This window comes from Sus scrofa, chromosome 1, assembly GCF_000003025.6.
Source record: "Sus scrofa isolate TJ Tabasco breed Duroc chromosome 1, Sscrofa11.1, whole genome shotgun sequence".
Classification (NCBI taxonomy): domain Eukaryota; kingdom Metazoa; phylum Chordata; class Mammalia; order Artiodactyla; family Suidae; genus Sus; species Sus scrofa.
Window position 1 is genome coordinate 239787501 of NC_010443.5, and position 21859 is coordinate 239809359.

At 40.1% G+C, this 21859-nt stretch overlaps 1 protein-coding gene across 7 annotated transcripts in view; it reads right to left on the reverse strand.

Moving 5' to 3' along the window:
• The window catches only part of HEMGN (hemogen), a 44066-nt gene continuing 25209 nt past the window's right edge, over positions 3003–21859 (reverse strand). For 5 of the 7 annotated variants that reach the window (XM_021066422.1, XM_021066449.1, XM_021066438.1 and 2 more), the window contains 4 exons: positions 17518–17643; positions 12874–12967; positions 7081–8225; positions 3003–4092 (listed from right to left, as the gene is read on the reverse strand). In XM_021066422.1, coding sequence (XP_020922081.1) covers positions 3989–4092; positions 7081–8225; positions 12874–12967; positions 17518–17596 — 1422 coding nt within the window. In that variant the 5' untranslated portion in view covers positions 17597–17643 and the 3' untranslated portion in view covers positions 3003–3988. The remainder of the gene's footprint in view (positions 4093–7080; positions 8226–12873; positions 12968–17517; positions 17644–21859) is intronic. The other 2 variants (XM_021066465.1, XM_005660265.3) reach the window with 1 other exon arrangement.

Genomic DNA, 21859 nt, shown 5'->3' on the forward strand with positions numbered 1-21859 from the left:
TAGGGGTTGAGAGGTGGAGACTTGTTTCCTGTGCGTCATACTTCATGGGAACTGAAGCGAGAATGAAATTTGAATCAACATGCCATATACATTGAGGAGATTGTGCCATCGTTTCTGGAGAGCTCTAAAAAACTGAGGGCCAGCAAGAATCAGTTTTCATTCCATTGGATGGCCAGTTATCCTTGCACCGCTAGCCTGCCCTTTTACCCATTGACTTGTAACGTCTTCTCTCACCTGTATATTTTATCAAGTTTCTCTGTATACATAATTCTGCTTCTGAGCTTTTTATCCTGTTGTTGCATGAGGGTTGGGGTGCGGAGGGTGGAGCATGTGCCTGCAAAATAAATTATTCAAATAAAACTGCATAGATGTGGAAGCTTTATAACCATGAAAAGCTGTTCCTCAACTGGTTCATTTGTCGTGGACTAAATAGATCACTAGCAGAAAAGGAACATTGGAAGGAGCCAAAGATTTAAAGATCGTGGGGTTTAAAACAAAAACTAAAAATTGAGAAAATTCGTACACCTACATATCTTCTGATAGGTCTTTTCCACGTGAAAATTTTAAAAAGTTCTCTTGTGGCAAAGCAGGTTAAGGATCTGGCATTGTCACTGCAGCGGTCTGAGTCGCTCTTGTGGCGGGAGTTGGATCCCTGGCCCAGCAACTTCTTCATGCCACCAGCGCAGCCAGAAAAAGAAAAAATTAGACAAGAATGCTATTGTTTTCAGGAGGAAAGAGTTCTGGGGCAGCTGAAGAAACAAGAACAAGTTGCAGAAGGGCTGAGCTATATACCCGCTGTAAAACTGGGGCCGTAACAGCAGCAGTTGGCCACTAGATGGGGGTGTTGCTAAAAGTGATAGTCGGTTAATTTGTGGCCAGGCTGTTGCAGAAATGAGGGGTATATGCGCTCCTGGCCTTAGAAATCATATATCGTGATAATCACACCAAAAATACATTACCAAGTGTGACAAGTTCTGAAATGCAAAACAGACTTGGAGATACTGGTGAGGTACATTAATCCCTGTTTTAGAAGTAAAATTTCTCTATGGGAGACAGGAACTTGAATATATAGCACTTTTATTACATGAAGTTTTCATTAGCCTGTCTAGAGTTACATATGATTATTTGTATTTATGAGACAACCCTTTCTCTGGAGGTAGGACCTAGGAATCTGCCTTTAAAAAATCTAAATGATTCAAAGCAGGTGGTCATCTGCCTACACTGTGAGAAGAACTTCTCAGTGTAATGAATAAATGAATCATCTTTCATTTGGGTGAAGGATCTTTTTTTTCCTTCCGCTTTTTGGGGCTGCACCCGCAGCATATGGAAGTTCCCAGACTAGGGGTCAAATCGGAGCTACAGCTACCGGCCTATCCACAACCACAGCAACTTGAGATCTGAGCTTCATCTTCAAACTACATCACAGCTCACAGCAATGCCGGATCCTTAACCCACTGAGGGAGTCCAGGGATGGAACCTGCATCCTCATGGATATTAGTCGGATTCATTTCCACTGCACCACAACAGGAACTCCCAGTGAAGGATCCTTTTGAAAATCAAAACTTTGGATCCTCACACACATCATACTTGATATAATATTCATGGATTTTAAAGACCAACCATTGCACCTACCATGAGCACAGTGTAGTACAAAGTAGGGTTAGATGGATTCTTGCAAAATTTTAATTCTCTGATCTCAAGGTTCTAAGCAAAGAAGAAAATTAGAACATTTTTAGATACACACTGGTGTTTGAGAATGGTGAGAAAGTATCGGTTGTATGTATATAAGGAGTGGGATAAAAGGGCAAGTAGAATCCTAAAAGAAAAATATCCCTCTTTCTCCAATGTACTATATACCTCATTCCATATGTTTTATCTCTTTCACCCTTGTGCCTTTGCATGTTGTACATATGCAAATCTCTTAAGACTCATCTTAAGGAAACACCTTTAGGACTTGAAATTTCAGTACCCTTTTTTTCTCTAATCTTGACCCACTCTGGTAGGTGAAGTTGAAACAAGATTTCCAAAGATTGAAAACCATCACAAAGAGTACTGAGGAAGCTAGATGTGGCTTTGGGTGAGCACCCAGCCTCTCTGAAGTAATTCCCTCATCTATAAAATGGGAATGATAATCAATGCCCAACCTATTTTTGTGCAGGTCAAATAAAAAATTGTATGGGAAAACACGAGTTCTAGGAGTTCCCTTGGCATGGCAAAAAAAAAAAAGGGAGAGAGAATATAAGTTCTGAAGTGCCATCCAGATGTAAGTTTCTATCACGTTGTATGCCATCGTCAGCAGAATATGTTACTTGTATAATATAATGGGATATGAGTAACCATTGTTCAATTAATACATCCTGAGGCGGGGAAATGCAATGTTTGTAAGAGAAGGTGTGGCAAATAGGAGGGAAATAGCATTGTAACCTCCCTCTATGTTAGTGGTCCTCAAACCTAGCTACCTATCACAATCACCTGAAGAGGTGTTTTTGTTTTTGTTTTTGCCACAGGGCATGAGACAGTTCCTGGGCCAGGACTTGAACCTGTGCCACAGCAGTGACCTGAGCCTCTGCAGTGACAATGCAGGATCCTTAATCCACTGTGCCACAGGGAATGCCAATACAATAATAATTTTTAGCTTGCTAGCCTTGCTATTCCACATGGACCCTGTATTAACCGTAGATTGCATACAGTTCCCTTCATCATGTCTTGAATTCATCCTTCTCTGTGTCACATGCAATTATCCTCACCTGCTATACAAATCCCCTTCATCTTTCAAGGCTCCACTCATGTATAATTTTTTTCAGGTCACTCCAGCAAAAAAAGTGACCATTCCCTCTGTTCTATCCTCTACTCAAATGGCACTACCATTTACTATTTTTTTTGTAACTATTTTCATCTGGTTTAATTCCCTCATGAGACTAAATTAAACCCCTAGCAGGCAAGGACTATGGTTTATAGGTCTTCTCATCCTCATCAGGCTAACCATGATGCTGTCCGCACAATTAAACTTGTGATAATGATTTAATGTACATTTTGCCCAATTACAATATTTAAAGTAAAAATAGAAAATCAAAATTCAAATACACAAATAAACAACATTCATCACTCCAAAATATCTTTGAAGGAGTCCCAGAATGACAAGACTTGTTAAAATAACTTAAAAAGCCAACTGAAGCCTGAATAAAATTTTGATGTGTAAATACATGCATGACTGGGTCACTTTGTTGTACAGCACAAACTGGCACAACACCGTAAATCAACTATAGTTTAACAAAAAATTTGTAAAAAGGAAAATAATTTGTATGCTATTGCTACATTAATAACTAAACAAAGTTTACAAGAAAACTACATACTTCCCCAAATTTTAATTGTTCAGACTTAATAATTTTCCTGCTCTTAAGAATTAATCAAAGAAGCGTTCCCCTTGTGGCTCAGTGGGTTAAGAACCTGACGAGTATCCATGAGGATGCGAATTCAATCCCTGGCCTTGCTCAGTGGGTTAAGGATCTGATGTTGCCATAAGCTGCAGTGTAGGTCACAAATGTGGCTTGGATCTGGTGTTGCTATGGCTGTGGCTGTGGGCGGCACCTGCAGCTCTAATTTGATCCCTAGCCTGGGAACTTCCATATGCCTCAGGTATGGCCCTAAAAAAATAAAATTAAAGACTTAATCAAAGAAATGCTTGTTCCTAGGGGGAAAAATTAATTGTTGAGCCCTCCATTTTCCCTTTTTTGTCTGTTCCCACCACTGTCCTCTTCCCAATATACATATACATTCACATACACACAGGCACACACACACTAGCAGGAAATTGTCTATGTGATAAAGCTTGAAAAAACACATCAGCTCCCTATTTCAAATATGGTCTATATATGGGAAAAAACACTTAAACGACTATTGTAGATATTTCTACCACACTTTGATGAAATCACACAAATAATGTATTAAGATGTGTATTTTGTTGGACAACTATGATGGTTGAACATTGTTAAAACAAAACATAACTATAGATGTCATTTTCTGTCATCTCTTGAGGAACATTTGGAATTGCTGGTATCTCTGGTTCTTCTGCTTTGGGTTTTTCCTTCATTTCTGCAAAATAAAATACGATAAATGGTATGGGGGCAATTGGTTATCCATTTGGAGAAAAAAAAACTCTGTCTCACATCTTGCACAAAAACAAATTTCAGCTGAATTAAAGATTTAAATATTAAAATGCTATAAATGTTGTAGAAACAATAGACTATTGCTATAATTAAGATTATAAAGCCCTTTCTAAGCAGAACATAGACCAGAAACAATAAGGGAAAAGAAGGACAGGTCACTCATTAAGAACTAAAATCATGATAGGTTTGAATAACTAAAAACTAAAATTAAAATTCTGTCATATAGATGATCAAATTACTATAAACAAAGTTAAACCACAAACAACAACTAGAAGAATATTTACAATTTATACGTAGGGTAGAGATTTAATAACTATTATTTAAAGAGATTTTTAATCAATCAAAAGATAGATAACCCAAATATAAAACAGAACAAGGATTCAAACAGGAAATTCTCAAAAGGAAAAAAATCCAATTCATAATCATCATAAAAAGATGTCTATGGAGTTCCCTTGTGGCACAGTGGGCTAAGGATCCAGTATTGTCACTGTAGTGGCTTGGGTTCAATCCCTGGCCCAGGAACTTCCACATGCCCAGAGCATGGCCAAAAAAAACCAAAAAACAAAAAGATGCCTAGTAGCATTAGTCATCCCACCACCCAAAAAAGTGGCAATTAAAACAATTAGTTTTTTTAACCTAGCAGATGGGCAAAGGTTTTTGTTTTTGTTTTTGTTCTTGTTTTGGCAACATCCATGGCTTGCAGCAATTCCTGGGCCAGGGATCAAACCCAAGCCACAGCAGCACAGCAGTGACAATGCTGGATCCCTAACCTCTGCACCACCAAGTAACTAAAACATAACCATGTACAGTGTTGGCAAGGGCGTGGGAAACAGGCACTTACATAAATTCTTGGTTTTTGTGAATTGCTACAACATTTTTGGAGGCTAGTCTGACAGAATTCATCCAGACTTTAAATGCTGGTACTCTTTGGCCCAGCAATTCAGCTTCCAGGATTTATCGGAAGGAAATAATCAAACTAACTTAAGCCTCCAGCCTTAGTTTCCTTATCTATAAAATAGGGACAATATTCTTCATCCAATAGAGTTTTTAACATTGAATAAAGCAATTCACACAAAAAGTTTCATATGGTGTCTGGCAGATATAAAGCGCCAAATGTTAGTTAAATAAATGTTACTTCCAATGATGTTCATGGAACATGGTTATAATGGTAAAACTGGGCAGTTACCTAAGTGTCATCATTATAGGGATTGACTGAATTAATTACTGTACTTAAAATACTGTACAATTGTTACAAAAGATGTCATTAAGATGGCCACAATATATATTGTATGTGAAAAAAAGTAGGCTATAGAATAGAATGTATTCTACCATCTCAATTATTAAAACAAAACAAAAACTTAACACTGAGGATCAGAGATAGGAGATGGTACTGTAGAAGACTTTATATCACTTATATAATGCTTTAATTTATTATAATGAACATTTATAATTTATTAGTATGATAATTATCTAATCTGGAAAAAAGTAGATATTTCCATTTGTTTGGTAAGACAAAGCCAAAAACAAAATAAGCATTATTTAATTGCCTGTTTGATCTTGCTGCCATTTACAAGGGAACTCTTAGAACCGGGTGCTGGGCAGTGGTGGGATGCGCCTGGGATTTGGGACGGAAATGCTATAAAAGTGGGTTGTGATGATTGTTGTACAACTATAAATGTAATAAAACTCATTGAGTAATTTTTAAAAAAAGAACCAGGCACTGTGTTGATTACAGCTGCTTATCCAGTAGAAGACCCTTGTAAGCACAAGCACTGCTTTCTACATCTGCTTCTACTGTCATTTATTTTTCAAAGGTTATTTCCTCAAAATCTGTGTTACTTGGAACCCAACTAATCCCAGGGTTTTGTTGGACTCATATTTAAGGAAAAGAGAAAATAGGCTACCACAGGGGTTTCTTTAGAAAACAGTTCCCTGGGGATAGCTATGGTTTGCAGACTCAGCCCCCTTCTTCTGAGGACAGTAGTGTGAAAAGAGAACCAAGCTCTCAGTTATGTCCCTGAGACAAGTCAAACGGGAGAAAGGCCACATTATTTTCCAAATGCTATGCTGAGGAGAAACCTTTCAGGAACAAATATTGGAATAGAAATGATTTTTGGTAAACCTGGTAAGTTCTACAAGAATGAGTTCCATAGAAGTTCCTATCGTGGCACAGTGGTTAACGAACCCTGATAGTATCCATGAGGATGTGGGTTCGATCCCTGGCCTCGCTCAGTGGGTTAAGGATCCAACGTTGCAGTGAGCTGTGGTGTAAGTTGCAGACGAGGCTCAAATCCAGCGTTGCTACGGCTGCGGCATAGGCCGGCAGCTACAGCTCTGATTCCACCCCAGCCTGGGAACCTCCATATGCCCCTGGTGCAGCCCTAAAGACAAAAGACAAAAAAAAAAGAGTTCCATAGTAACAGGATCATATTTTATGCCTTTGTATCTCCCTCAGTACCTTTACCATGAATCTACTTGCCTTTAGTTTGCCAGGAAAATTTTAATTTTTGAGAGAAAAATTTTATTCATCAAGCTTTCTTGTTAATCTAAATTCAACTGTCCTGTAAAATATTTTGTACACAATTCATTCCCTATGGAGTTCATTTCTCTTGATCGGCTAAAGCTTTCCAAAATGGATAGTATGTGTGAGTAACCTATATACACTCTTATTATTTTCTTTTAATTATATGGAAATGTACCAAACAGATATTGGTTGAATGAAACCTATTTTTTACTTGAAACTATCCAAAGACATTAATAGACATTATTATCCCTTGAGATAACAGGAAAATGCAAGATTGTCAAAGAAGGCTCTAAGTCACCACTTTGAGGGAGATGCACCTATTTGGATTATGAACAGGGAACACCAATAAGTGGCAGTGTCACTGACTTGACCCCAGTAAACAACCCCTACCTCGAGGAAAAGTATAAACATCCTTAGCATCTTCCTGGTGTGCTTTAGGATCCTGGTCTTGGGGTCCATCTGTTCCTTGGTATGATTCTGGAAAGCATTCTTTAGGCACTTCCTTATCTTTATATGTCTTAATAGAGAGGTCTTCAGGCCCAGGTGTTTCTTGGTGTATTTCAGATGCACAGTCCTCAGGCCCAGGTGTTTCTTGGTATATTACAGGTGAATATTCTTCAGGCCCAGGTGTTTCTTGACATATTTCAGGTGGATGTTCTTTAGATGCAGGTTTTTCTTGATATATTTCAGGTGGATATTCTTTCGACTTGGCTGTTTCTTGGTATATTTCAGGAGGATATTCTTCAGGAGCAGGTGTTTCTTGGATTGTTTTATGAGCGGGGGCTTTATACACAGCAATTTCTTGACATGTTTTATGAAAAACCTGTTCAGGTTCAACTGTTTCATGGAATGTTTTTGTAGCAAGCTCTTTAGGCACAGCTCTTTCTTGTGTTTTAGGAACGAAGCTCTCGGTCTCAGCTATTCCTTGACCTGGTGCAGAGTTGTGTTTATCAGGTTCAGCTCTTTTTTGGTGTGTCTCAAGAACGTAGCCTTTAGGCACTTCTGGTTGGGGGTATACTTCAAGGGAGCATCCTTCCAGGACAGCTATGTCTTCGCATGTTTTAGGAGAAAGGGCTTTGGCTGCAGCGGTTTCTTGACACATTTTAGGAGAGATGTCTTCAGGTTCAGCCACGTCACAGCACATTATGGAAGGATGGTCTTGAAATACAGCTATTTCTTTGCACACTTTAGGAGAGAGATCTTCAGATTCAGCCATCTCTTGGCATATTTCAGAAGGGTGGTTTTGTACCGCTATTTCTTGGTACTCAGAAGAATCTTTCTGATGGATAATGCTTTCTTGACCTATTTCCGAAGAGTGTTTCTCAGGCACAACTCTTTGTGGGGAGGCTGCCAGAAAGAAAGCTTCGGTCACGCTCCTGGGTAGTTCGGTTTCTTTCTCTGTAGGTGCCTGAACTTTCTCCATCATTTCATTTTCTAATTGTGACAGAGGCTCCACCTTCATTTCTGTATTTTCTTGTTTCTTTCTACCCCTTTTACTTCTTTTTCCTGTTTTCTGCCGTTTGTATTTTTTCTCTCTATGGAGAAATTGGAATTAGTGTCAGCACCAGGGCTCCAAAATTCAAATAAATTCTTGGAAATCATAGTCCCACTGCCTTGTTGCACAATCGTGAACAAGTCACTTAATCTCCCTGGGCCTCAGTCTCCTTGTTTGGGAAATGAAGGAGCCGTACTAGATGTTCTTAATTGTCAGGAGAGGAAATGACAGTCAGGACTTTTGGTCTTTTTTATTTTTTTTTTAGAGCCACGCCCTTGGCTTATGGAGGTTCCCAGGCTAGGGGTCAAAGCAGAGCTGTAGCTGCTGGCCTACACCACAGCTCACACAATGCCAGATCCCCAACCCCCTGAACTAGGCCAGGGATCAAACCTGAATTCTCATGGATACTAGTCAGTTTCACTTACACTGAGCCACGACGGGAACTCCAAGACTTTTGGTCTTTGATACCTTACTTAACAGGAACCTTCATGATGAGCATAGTGTGTGTGTGGGGGGGGGTGTATTTGACAGCATATACTTAAAGTTTGGTTATGGAAAATGCATCATTGATATTGTAAATGAATAGACTGGAACTCTGGTTTATATATTAGTCTCTTTGGGTTTAGTCTGTGTGAATTCATTTCTCTTCACCCTGGGTAAACCAATATGATTGTGTTTCTAGAGCTACAGTCCTGCTCCTCAACTGTACAGCCTGAAGGTGACTGATGTATATGGCCTGCTGATCTAACACAGTCTTGTGTAAAATAAAGCTAAGTAGCTACACTACATGCCCAATGAGATGTACTGTAAGCCGGGTCCAAAGCTGCAAAAGTATTTTCTTGAGGTAAAGCAGCTTGTGGAAAGGAAGGCATGAGTCATCGTATTATACCTATTCTGAACTAAAAGTTAAAGATCTAGAAGATGAAAGGATATGCATGGGAATTGCAGCCAAAGACAAATTGTTAGGTACTGCAAATATAACCAAATACAGATGGCTAATACAGATGGACTCAGGGAGGAGAAAAGGGTACTAAAAATAAGTATTTCATCATTATTTTAAACCTATTGAAATTCTGTTCCATGCTACCCACCCTGTGAGCCTTCTCTAACAGACCACAGGGCTGATATACTCTTCCTGCTTACAAGCCCTATAGGATTTATTATAAGGATTATGCTTAAGGCAAAGAACATAGGCTGCCTCATCCTGTAGTTATTTCTGGAGAAACCCTGCTTCTTTCAGTAAACTAGACATTCTTTGGAGATAAAACCAGCATGTTGTGGGGTGTTTTTTTGTTTTGTTTTGTTTTCGTCTTTTTAGGGCTGTACCCGCAGCATACCAAAGTTCCCAGGCTAGGGGTCTAATCAGAGCTAGAGCTGCTGGCTTACAGCACGGCCACAGCAACACTGGGTCTGAGCCGCATCTACGACCTACGCCATAGCTCACAACAATGATGAAGCCTTAACCCACTGAGGGAGGCCAGGGATTGAACTCACATCCTCATGGATACTAGGTGGGTTCATTACTGCTGAACCATGCCGAGAACACCAAAAACCAGTGTTTTTTACACCTCCGCAGTGCCCACAGTTCCTTGCACACTTGAAAAATGTATACCTTATTCTACTTTTAGGTGTTTGAAAATTTCCATAATAAATTTTTAAAAGATTATCTTATCAAAACTACTTTGTAGTCAATGTTAAAAGGTACATATTATAATAGAACAGTTAAAATAAATATCGAAAGATACAGATGGTAAATATGATGATATGGTACCTCAGCATTTTGAAGTTTAATTCCAAGTAACCAAGGTAATGAAATAAATTATAAAGCCCTTATTGTCAGACTTTTACAAGATGATGTATATGAATTCTTCAGGAAACATTTATTATTATCCTAGAAATTAAATCCTAAATAATTTGTAATATAGATCTCTATATGAGGGAATCCGAGTAATATAATGTTCCATGCTCCTCCTGGTAGTTTTTCAAAAGATACAATTATAGCTGTGTGGTCCAAAATTTAATCCACACTCTATCACTTATTAGCTATGTGATCATATGATCATGGACAAGTTACCTAAACTCTCTATGTCTTGCTTTCTTCACAGGTAAAATGAAGTTAATAGTATCTGCCCAGCTTTGTGGTTGTTGTAAGGAAGCCATGTAATAACTTGCATGAATGAATTATCCAAATGGAAATTAGTACTTAGAAATTGGTATTAGAAATTATTAAAAGGAAATACACACACACACACACACACGGTACTTTCTATGTGCCAGGCAGTGTTTTAAGTAACTTACTTATTCTGTTCTCTTATGTAATCTTCACATCAACTTATGAGGTAGATAATATTATCATATCCATTTTTCAGATGACAAAACTGAGGCACAGAGAGGTTAGGTAGTTTGTCTAAGGTGAAATGTCTAGAAAGCTAGGGAGCCAGTCTTCAGATCTAGTCATCTGGCTTTAGCAGCTGGGCTCTTAACTATTAAACTCTGCTACTTCTCTCTGGAACTACTAAGGTTTCACTGTGTGGTATGTTGCAGTGAGAACAGCCCTCAGTCGTATAGAGATGTGACACAAGAATAAGGCCAGCCAGCTACCAAAAGGCTCACAAAGCTTTCATCTGTTTCAGGGACTTTTTCAGCCTTTATTCCCCACCCCCACCCACCTCAACAAGCACAGTGAGCCAATTCTCTGAGCTTGTTGAGACCAGCTCCATTTATCAGTGCAGGGCGCATCAATCAGCTCAAAGAGATTGATGTGTAAATCTAAAGACCAATTTTTTTTCTTTTCTTTTTAGGGCCGCACCTGCGGCATATGGAAGTTCCCAGGCTAGGAGTCAAATCAGAGCTGCAGCTTCTGGCCACAGCCACAGCAACACCAGATCTGAACTGGATCCACAATCACAGTTTGTGACAGCACCGGATCCTTAACCCACTGATCGAGGCCAGGGATTGAACCTGCATCCTCAGGGAGACAGTGTCAGGTTCTTAACCTACTGAGGCACAACGGAAACTCCTAAAGACCTTTTTTTTTTTCTCTCTTTAGGGTCACACTGCAGCGTATGAAAGTTCACAGGCTATGGGTCCAATTGGAGCTACAGCTGCCAGCCTACACCACAGCCACAGCAACACAGGATCCGAGCCACATCTGTGACCTACACCACAGCTCACAGCAATGCTGGATCCTTAACCCACTGAGCGAGGTCAGGGATCAAACTCTCATCTTCATGGATGCTAGTCGGGTTCATTACTGCTGAGCCACGACAGGAACTCCCTAAAGACCAAATTTTAAATGAAGAGTGAGACATGCAAAGTCACAAGGCTTGAGCTAACAAACAAATGTACTCTCTCTGTAGCAAGTACTTGGAAAGCCAGCTAATGATCAGAGGGTTGTTTACTGAGTATGGAATTAGGGGAGCTAATTGGGTATTCTTCAACAGAGCCACCTGCCAGAGGATCTGAGTACAGTAGTTTCTGCTATAACATATATGCATTCCTGAAAAAGCCTCACTTTCTGCAAAATCATGTACTAAATGTGACAGCGCTTATGGGAAAAAAATAGGACAAATGACTCAAATCCTAGGCAGCTTTTTTTTTTCTATGCAACTTGTTAATACTAACATAAACAATAATTGGTACAGAGAAGGAATAACTTGGATAGTCCAGATAGGCAGCTTACTATGGCTGGAGGCTGCCTCTGGGATGGTAAAAATGCACAAAAGCAACAATGTAAATGCTGTTAAACATTTTCAATGCACAGGACAGCCTCCTACACAAAGAACTCTCCCACCTAGAGCATGAGAAACCCTGGCTTAGATGGGTGCTGTACTTATCTATCTCCAATCAGTCAGTACCTCTGTTTTCATAGTAATATTCTAAATGGATGCACTTAGATGCTGCCTAATTTATGATCATGTTCTTACACTACCTGCCTGAGATTACATGCAGCTGACTGTGGATATTTAGGAGCTCCCAAAGTCTTCCATCACTCCTTTCTAGACAGTGCTTTGGTTTACTCCATGGAGAGTGAACTACACTCATTCAAGAAGAATTTTGCTAATAGAAAGCTTGGAGAACAAGCTCGAGGGTCTTCTCGGTGGTGTCTCTCCCTCCCAATACATTCTATAGTTGTATTACCAGACTGGTTGAATACCAGACGTCTCTGCGATATCCATAATTTGATCACCTGGAGCTCTAATTGAAAAAGACCAGGGAGGAATTCCGGTCATGGCTCAGTGGAAACAAATCTGACTAGCGTCCAGGAGGATGCAGGTTCCATCCCTGGCCTCACTCAGTGGGTTAAGGATCTGGCGTTGCTGTGAGCTGTGGTGTAGGCCACAGACGGGGCAGCTGCAGCTCTGATTCGATCCCTAGGCTGGGAATCTCCATGTGCCACGGGTGTGGCCCTAAAAAGACAATAAATAAATAAAAAGACCAGAGATAAGATTCCGTTCCCATCACTGTACTAGACGTGCGACTTTAGGCAAGACATTTAACCTTCAGAGACTTGGTTTCCTTATGGGTTGTTTTTTTTTTTTTTTTTTTTTTTTTGTACAGTAAGGTAACAGCTCCTGATTTATGAGAGTGTTAGTAAGATAGAAGTGTGTAAAAGGGCTCAGCACTACTTGACACAGAGCATATGCTACATAAATATCTATTCCTTTCCCCTTGCAGCGATACCATACCCAAATTGCCATTGTAAAGTTTGCTTTTCCTGTGCTTCAGCTTTTCTTTTTCTGAGTTGTTCTCTGTTTCGTAAACTCCATGTTCCAATGACTTCTGCAGAATAAAAGTAAAAGTTATGGGAGATAGTGATGAACTGTGGCATTAACAATAAAAGAGTCCTATAGCAAAGTGGCAGAATCCCTATACTGGTGGTGTAAGTTTTTCTTCCAGCCTTTTGAGGGAAAGGACTGTATCTTATTTATCCTTGTGCCTCTGAAGAATGCCTGGGATCGAATATCCAGTCAGTACTTTTTACTTTTTCTTTTCTTTCTTTATTTTTTTTTGGGCCACACTTGTGGCATATGGAAGTTCCTAGACTAGGGGGTCAAATTGGAGCTGCAGCTGCTGGCCTACACCACAGCCACAGACACACCAGATCTGAGCCACATCTGTGACCTACACTGTAGCTTGTGGCAACACCGGATCCTTAACCCACTGAGCAAGGCCAGGGATGGAACTTACATCCTCATGGATACTAGTTAGGTTCTTTTCCACTGAGCCATAATGGAAACTCCCAAAAGAAACCTCAACCAGTACACATTTTTTTTTTAAATGAAAAGGTTAGGAATTCCCATTGTGGCTCAGTGGTTAACGAATCCGACTAGGAACCATGAGGTTGCAGGTTCGATCCCTGGTCTTGCTCAGTGGGTTAAGGACCCAGCGTTGCCGTGAGCTGTGGTGTAGGTCACAGACATGGCTCGGATCTCGTGTTGCTGTGGCTCTGGGGTAGGCTGGTGGCTACAGCTCCAATTAGACAATGTGGTATATAAATATAATGGAATAACCTCCATATGCTGTGGGAGCGGCCCCAGAAAAAGGCAAAAAAGATAAAAAAATAAAAATAAAATGGTTAGTATTTGTACATGAGTATGTTTTAACAATCTATTAATTTCTTATAAATAGTGTACATATTGTGCAAATATAAAAGAAAAAATCAGCCATGTTCTGCCATCCTTAACATTATAACCTGCTTTCATTTTATTCCTCATATTCATCTAGTCCCTATATTAAACAAGGCTGTGCCGATAGCATACTACAGCTTTATCATCCATTGACCTAGTACATCAGAAATATTTTCTGGGAGTTCCCGTCGTGGCGCAGTGGTTAACGAATCCGACTAGGAACCATGAGGTTGCGGGTTCGGTCCCTGCCCTTGCTCAGTGGGTTAACGATCTGGCGTTGCCGTGAGCTGTGGTGTAGGTTGCAGACGCGGCTCGGATCCCGCGTTGCTGTGGCTCTGGCGTAGGCCGGTGGCTACAGCTCCGATTCAACCCCTAGCCTGGGAACCTCCATATGCCGCGGGAGCGGCCCAAGAAATAGCAACAACAACAACAACAAAAAAAGACAAAAGACAAAAAAAGAGAAATATTTTCTATCATCTAGTCCTCATAATTATAACTTTAGTGACTACATGATACTTAAGTTGATGTATTCTCATTTACCCAGTCACTCCATTCATACTGAACATTTAGGTTGCTGCCAGTAATTTTTTTTTTTTTTTTTGCCATTGTAGATCAAACTGTAATAAGTATTCCATGCACACAGCTTTTTTTCTTTTGGAGTTTTCCCTTAGGATGATGTTTCTCCAAGCTTTGGAATATTAAAAGTTATTATCAAAAAAGGTTCTATTGCAAAAGATCTAAATAGACATTTCTCCATAGAAGAACTAAACAGACATTCCCCATAGAAGCATCTTTTCATCACATTGCTGATTATTAGAGAAGAACAAATCAAAAATACCATGAGGTATCATCTCACAGTGGTCAGAATGGCCGTCATCAAAAAGTTACAAATAATAGGAGTTCCCGTTGTGGCGCAGTGATTAACGAATCCAACTAGGAACCATGAAGTTGTGGGTTCGATCCCTGGCCTTGCTCAGTGGGTCGAGGATCCAGTGTTGCCGTGAGCTGTGTGTAGGTTGCAGACGCGGCTCGGATCCCGCGTTGCTGTGGCTCTGGCGTAGGCTAGTGGCTACGGCTCTGATTACCCCTAGTCTGGGAATCTCCATATGCTGCAGGAGCAGCCCTAGAAAAGACAAAAAAAAAAAAAGTTACAAATAATAAATGCTGGAGAGGATGTGGGAAAAAAAGGAACTCTCCTACACAATGTAAATTGGTGTAGCCACTGTGAAAAACAGTGTGGAGCTGCCTTAAAAACTAAAAACAGAGCTATCATATGATCCTGCAATCCTACTCCTGGACATTTATCTGGAGAAAACCATAATTCAAAAAAGTACAGGGAGTTTCTCGGGGCTTCCTGAGATGCTGTCTCCAGGGCTTAAGTCGTAATTTCACCCCAAATAAAACTTAACTCTCAAATTAAAAAAAAAAAGATACATGCACTTCTATGTTCACTGAAGCACGATTTACAATAGCCAAAACACAGAAGCAAACTAAATGTCCATCAACAGAGGACTGGATAAAGACAATGTGGTATGTAAATATAATGGAATATTACTCAGCCATAAAAAAGAATTAAATAATCCCATTTGTCGCAACATGGACAGACTTAGAGATTATCACATAAGTAAAGCAAAAGAAAAAAATCATATGATGTCATTATATATGTGAAATATAAAAGAAGTGATATAAATGAACTTATTTACAAAACAGAAATAGACCCACAGACATAGAAAACAAAATTTATGGTTACCAAAGGGGAAAGGGGTGAGGGATAAATTAGGAGTATGGAATTAACATATACACACTGCTACATAAAAAATAGATAACCAACAAGGGCCTACTGTACAGCACAAAGAAGTATACTCAATATTTTGTAATAGCCTATAAGGGGAAAGAATCAGAAAATATATATATATATATGTGTGTGTGTGTGTGTGTGTGTGTGTGTATGTATATTCTTTTGCTGTACACCTGAAACTAATACAACATTGTAAATCGATTTATACTTCAATTTTAAAAAATAAAATTAAGGGAGTTCCCTGGTGGTGCAGCAAATTAAGGATTCCACATTTTTACTGCTGTGGCTTAGGTTGCTGCTGTGGTTCAGGTTTGACCCCTAGTACCTGGAACTTCCACATGCCACAGGGATGGCTAAAAAGAAAAAAAAATAAAATAAAAATTTAAAGAAAGGTTCTGTCGCCACCCAAGTTGGATTTTTGATATAAAACTTCTTAGAGCCTATGGAATTACTGCACATTTGTATTAGGGCTCCCCAGGCAGAACATGCCCTTGGACTATGGATGGCACCTTTTATTTTTTGGACAGAGGTCCTTAACGGTGGACTTGGATGGGTGAAAATTATACCTTTTTTTTTTTTTGCTTTTTAGGGCTGCACCCATGGCATGTGGAAGTTCTCAGGCCAGGGATCAAATCGTAGCCACAGCTGCCAGCCTAAGCCACAGCCACTGCAACATGGGATCCAAGCCACATCTGCAATCTACACCACAGCTCACAGCAATATTAAACCCACTCAGCAGGGCCAGGGATCGAACTGGCATCCTCATGGATAGTAGTCAGGTTCATAACCGCTGAGCCACAATGGGAACTCCACCATTTCTTTTGATTATGAATGTAGGTAACAAACCACAGTAGTTTTAGCAGTGTGTCACAAAAAGAAATTACAGATTTTTTTCATACCACATTACAGTTATTGCAGATACCTTAAAATATCATTCAAGATGATATATTTGATTTGATATAGCAGTTTTTAGATCCACCAATGGATCTTGTTATTTAATGCATCTATAAATAAGCACATATAATACTGTATCATAGGTTTTTTTTGTTTGTATATTGTTTGTATAGGGCCACACCAGCAGCATATGGAAATTCCCAGGCTAGGAGTTGAATCAGAGCTGCAGCTGCCAGCCTATGCCACAACCACAGCCACAGCAACAGCAGATCCAAGCTGAATCTGCGACCTACACTGCAGGTTGTGGCAATGCTTAATCCTTGATCCAGTGAGTGAGACCAGGGATCGAGTTCGAATCCTCATGGATACTAGTCAGGTTCTTAACTTGCTGAGCCACAAGGGGAAGTCCTATATCACAGCTTTTAATTTTGGTAACTATCTTAATAAGCACAAATGCTTTGTACTTATGTATTTAATTTTATGTTTTTAAAATACTTAGTCTATGAAGGGATCTAGAGGATCATCAGAAAGCCAAAGAGATTCATGGCATAAAAAAGCTTTAAATCACTGTCTCAAGGCCTAGGATTCTGCAAAAGCAGCAGAAATGCTGCTACAGGAAAGATGCAAAGCCTAAGATTAGTGAGTCAAAAGATTAAACACTACCATAGTCTTGGATATCTATTTTCAAATCTCTTTCCAAAAGTTACATCATATTTATGCTGCCAAAGAAGTACATGCATGTCATTGTTTTACCATCCAGTATTGAGTAATTTCATTATCTTTCGTTTATATATATCATTAATAATTTATTATTTCCTTATGTTTCTCTGCTTTGCACTAGAATCAGCACTAGAAGTCACCTCAAAAAGTTATATAGCCCCAGTTCTTCCCATATAATATATGAATGTACCTAATTATGCCTCTTTTTTGCTAGATCCATAAAAAGAGGAAAATAATCATAGCCCCAATCCTTCCCAACAGCCACTCCCTCTTAAAATCTCTTTTATTACCTGGAGCATGGTTTTCTTCTTGATGAGAATCAGGTGTCTGATGGTGCATCAAGTGAGATTGGTTTTTTCCTAGATCCATCTTGCTGTAACACCTTCCTGCTATTTGGTCTGACTTCCACAAGAAGCCTTTTTAAAAATATCAAAAGTAACTCACAGTTAAAAACACACACACGAATTCACTTGTCACTTGACTTCCCGCCTAAAAGCTTTATCTAGCTGGACCACAGCTGCTGGCTACTTCTATTTTCTTTATCATACTGCACAGGTCTGAGCAGGGGGCACAGCTGGTGCTGTGTCCCATCCTTCAGCGTGGTGGCTAGTTATACAGGGAGTCCCATGGCCACAGGCTGGTATGTCACAGACGCTGGTACATCAGTTATTTGACTCTGTCTGTTAAGAAGTGCCCGAGTCTGATGTTTCTTTTCAAATACAGAGGTGGCAGAATAAAGAATACCAAATGTAGCACCTGACCAGCTCAATGTCCTTGAATAAGTCACTTCCTTTTTTTTTTTTGTGACTCTCTTTCCTCATTTGTAAAGTGGGTGGTTAATTCCTGACCTGCCCACTTCACAAAGTTCTTGTGAATGTGAAAATTACAAAGATGTGAAATTAAGCTTGCTTTCCTGCATGTGGTATTTTTTTCACCTTAGTCTTATGCAAAGTAATGGAAAGTCTTGCTGTGAGACTTAGATAATAAAGAACTAAATTAGGAATTCAAAGCAAATTTGAACCCTTTTCTGCTCACCTGATCATTCACAAGTAACTCGGGATAACTAATGGAATCCGTTATGACTTACCCAAGGAAGGTCAAAAAGCATTTCTTAATGAAAATATCAGCACGTTATGTCACAAAAATCAAACTGAAATCCAAGGAATCTCCTATCTCCAATCTGTCACCCCATTTGTGAAGGTGAGGAGGCACTGGGGATTAGGATTGTTCACTTTAGGAAGGAACGCTGATCACCTCCTGACACAGCCAACCAGTCTGTGAGATGCAGGCTTAGCAATGTGTTTGGAGTCAAATATTAAATTGAAGAGAGTTTGAATTCCAGTGTTGCCACATTCTCTAATTCAGTCACCTTAGGCAAGCTGGATAGTCTTGGATCACGAGGTAATTGGGACGACTGAATCAAATAATGCATGCAAAGCATTTTATATGTGCTTAGCATATTCAACCTGCTTAATAAGTGTTAGCTGCTATCAGTTATAATAAAAATAGAGTGACAAGATTTTCTTAAGTCACAGTTTAAATGCACTAAAGAAACACAGAGGAGTTCCTGCTGTGGCTCAGCAGGTTAAGAACCCAACAGCAGGATGTGGGTTCAATCCCTGGGCTCAATCAGTGGGGTAAGGATCTGGTGTTGCCCCAAAGCTGTGATGTAAGCCAACAGCTACAGCTCTGATTTGACCCCTAACCCAGGAACTTCCATGTGCTGCAGGTATGGCCATAAAAAGAAAAAAAAAAAGAAACTCAGAGAAAATCTGAAGGGAATCCTTTATAAGGAGAAATCTTTATAATGTGAATAGATGCCTCCTACTTCCATAGATTCTTATGGCATTAGCATTGGAAGGGACTCCTAACCCATCCAGTTCCTCCCCGTATTTTATATACAGAGAAACTGAGAACCAAGGAGGGGAGGGATTTACCTGCCCCAAATCTTCTGACTTACTCCTGCAGCTCATCTTACTGATGGATCATCATCTTTTTTTTTTTTTTAATTTTATGGCCACACCATGGCATATGGAAGTTCCTGGGCCAGGGATTGAATCCGAGCCACAGTTGCGATTTATACCAAAGCTGTGGCAATGCTGGATCCTTTAACCACTGCACCAGGGAGGTGATGAACACTGTGCCTCCACAGCAACTAGAGCTGCTGCAGTCGGATTCTTTTTTTTTTTAGGGCAACACCCTCGGCATACGGAGGTTCCCAGACTAGGGGTTGAATCGGAGCTGTAGCCACAGCAACGATGGATCTGAGCTGTGTCTTCAGCCTACGCCACAGCTCACAGCAATGCTGGACCCTCAACCCACTGAGCAAGGCCAGGGATTGAACCCAGGTCCACAGATGGACCTTGGGTATGAATCAGGTTTGTTACCGCTGAGCCACGATGGGAACTCCTGCAGTCAGATTCTTAACCCACTGCACCAATGCAGGAATTCCCAAGACGGGACATCTTTTTATGCTTGATTTTACCTGGTTATGAAAATGAATGTGAATGTATAAGAGAGGCAAGCTTTTCAAACACACTGAAAATTATTGAGACACATAATAAACACATCACCAAAAGCTTAATGTGGTATTTAATTACTGGATCCTAAGCTCTAAGTTTTAAGTTTCTTGGTCTCCCAGTCTCTCTCATAAGTAAACACTAAAAATTCAGTTAGGACTTCCCCTTGTGTCGCAGCAGAAACGAATCCGACTAAGAACCATGAGGTTGAGGGTTCGATCCCTGGTCTCGCTCAGTGGATTAAGGATCTGGCATTGCCATGAGCTGTAGTGTAGCTCACAGACGCAGCTCAGATCTGGCATTGCTATGGCTGTGGTGTAGGGCAGCAGCTGCAGCTCCGATTAGACCCTTAGCCTGGGAACCTCCATATGCCATAGGTGTGGCCCCCCCTCAAAAAAACATAAATAAATAAATAAATAAAAATTCAGATAACCTCAGGGAGTCCCTATTCAAAGAAGTCCTATAAGGGATGAAAGGTGTAATTTGTAATTTATCTCATGATAACTTTTGGATTTTCAGAATAAGTTTTTTTTAAAAAAAATCAAATGTAAATTATAGCTGCTTTGAAAATTATGAAGTAAGATTGGGAAAAAAAGATAATTATAAAACAGGAGTGTTTTATCATCTAAACCGGTATTTTAAATACTAGTTCCTTGTGTTTGTACAGTTTGAAAATAAACTTTGGTTACCAAAGGGGACACGTGGAGGGTAGGGATGGGCTTGGGATTTGGGATTGGCATGTTCACACTGTGGTCTATGGAATGACTGGCCAGCAGGGACCTGCTGTATAGCACAGGAAACTCTACCCAATAACCTATGATAACCTATATGGGCAAAGAATCTGAAAGAGAATGGATGTGTGTACATGTATAACTGAATTAATTTGAATTACGTTGTTGTACAGCAGAAATTATCACAAGCTTGTGCATCAACTACTTCAGTAGAATTTTAAAAAGAAATTAAAAAATAAAATTTTAAGGAGTTCCCATTGCAGCCCAGCAGAAACGAATCCAACTAGTATCCATGAGGAGGCGGGTTCAATCCCTGGCCTCACTCAGTGGGTTAAGGATCCAGAGTTGCCACAAGCTGTGGCACTATAGGTCACAGATGCGGCTCAGATCTGGTGTTGCTGTGACATAGGCCAGCAGCTGCAGCTCCAATTTGACCCCTAGCCCTAGAACGTCCATATGGTGCAGGTGAGGCCCTAAAAAATAAAAAAATAAAATAAAACTTTAAAAATGGAAAACAGGGAGTTCCCGTCATGGCTCAGTGGTTAACGAATCCGACTAGGAGTCACGGGGTTTCGATTTCGATCCCTGGCCTTGCTCAGTGGGTTAAGGATCCGTGTTGCCGTGAGCCGTGGTGTAGGCTGCAGACTCGGCTCAGATCCCGTGTTGCTGTGACTGTGGTGCAGGATGGCAGCTACAGCTTTGACTTGGACCCCTAGCCTGGGAACCTCCATGTGCTGGAACAGCCCAAGAAATGGCACCAAAAAAAAAAAAAAACCAAGAGGAATAAATATATAAAATTACTTTTTTTTTTTTTTTTTTTTTTTTTGTCTTTTTGCCTTTCCTAGGGCCGCTCCCACAGCATATGGAGAGTCCCAGGCTAGGGGTCTAATCCAAGCTGTAGCCACTGGCCTACACCACAGCTCACAGCAACGCCAGATCCTTAACTCACTGAGCGAGGCCAGGGATCAAACCCTCAACCTCATGGTTCCTAGTCGGATTCATTAACCACTGAGCCACAACAGGAACTCCTAAAATTACATTTTTTATCTGCAAAAAAATTACTATTCCCTTTGAGATGTTTTCATTCTGCCTGATTAGGTTGTTTCTTATGATAATTAAGTAAGATAACTTTTTGGCATACTTCTGGGGTACCCTACAGAAGATGCAAAACTACTCCTTAAACACAATTACCCTTAAAGCTTTTAACACCCAGTTCAACAATTCAGCAAGCCTTACTGAATGCCTGCTCTGTGCCATGTACTAAGTGAGACTGTCAAACTACAAAGGTGAACAGATGTTACCCCTGAGTTCTGTGTACTGTAGGCTCATAGGGATATGTATGCATATTTTTATTGGAGGGAAATAATATTTAGATCCTTTAC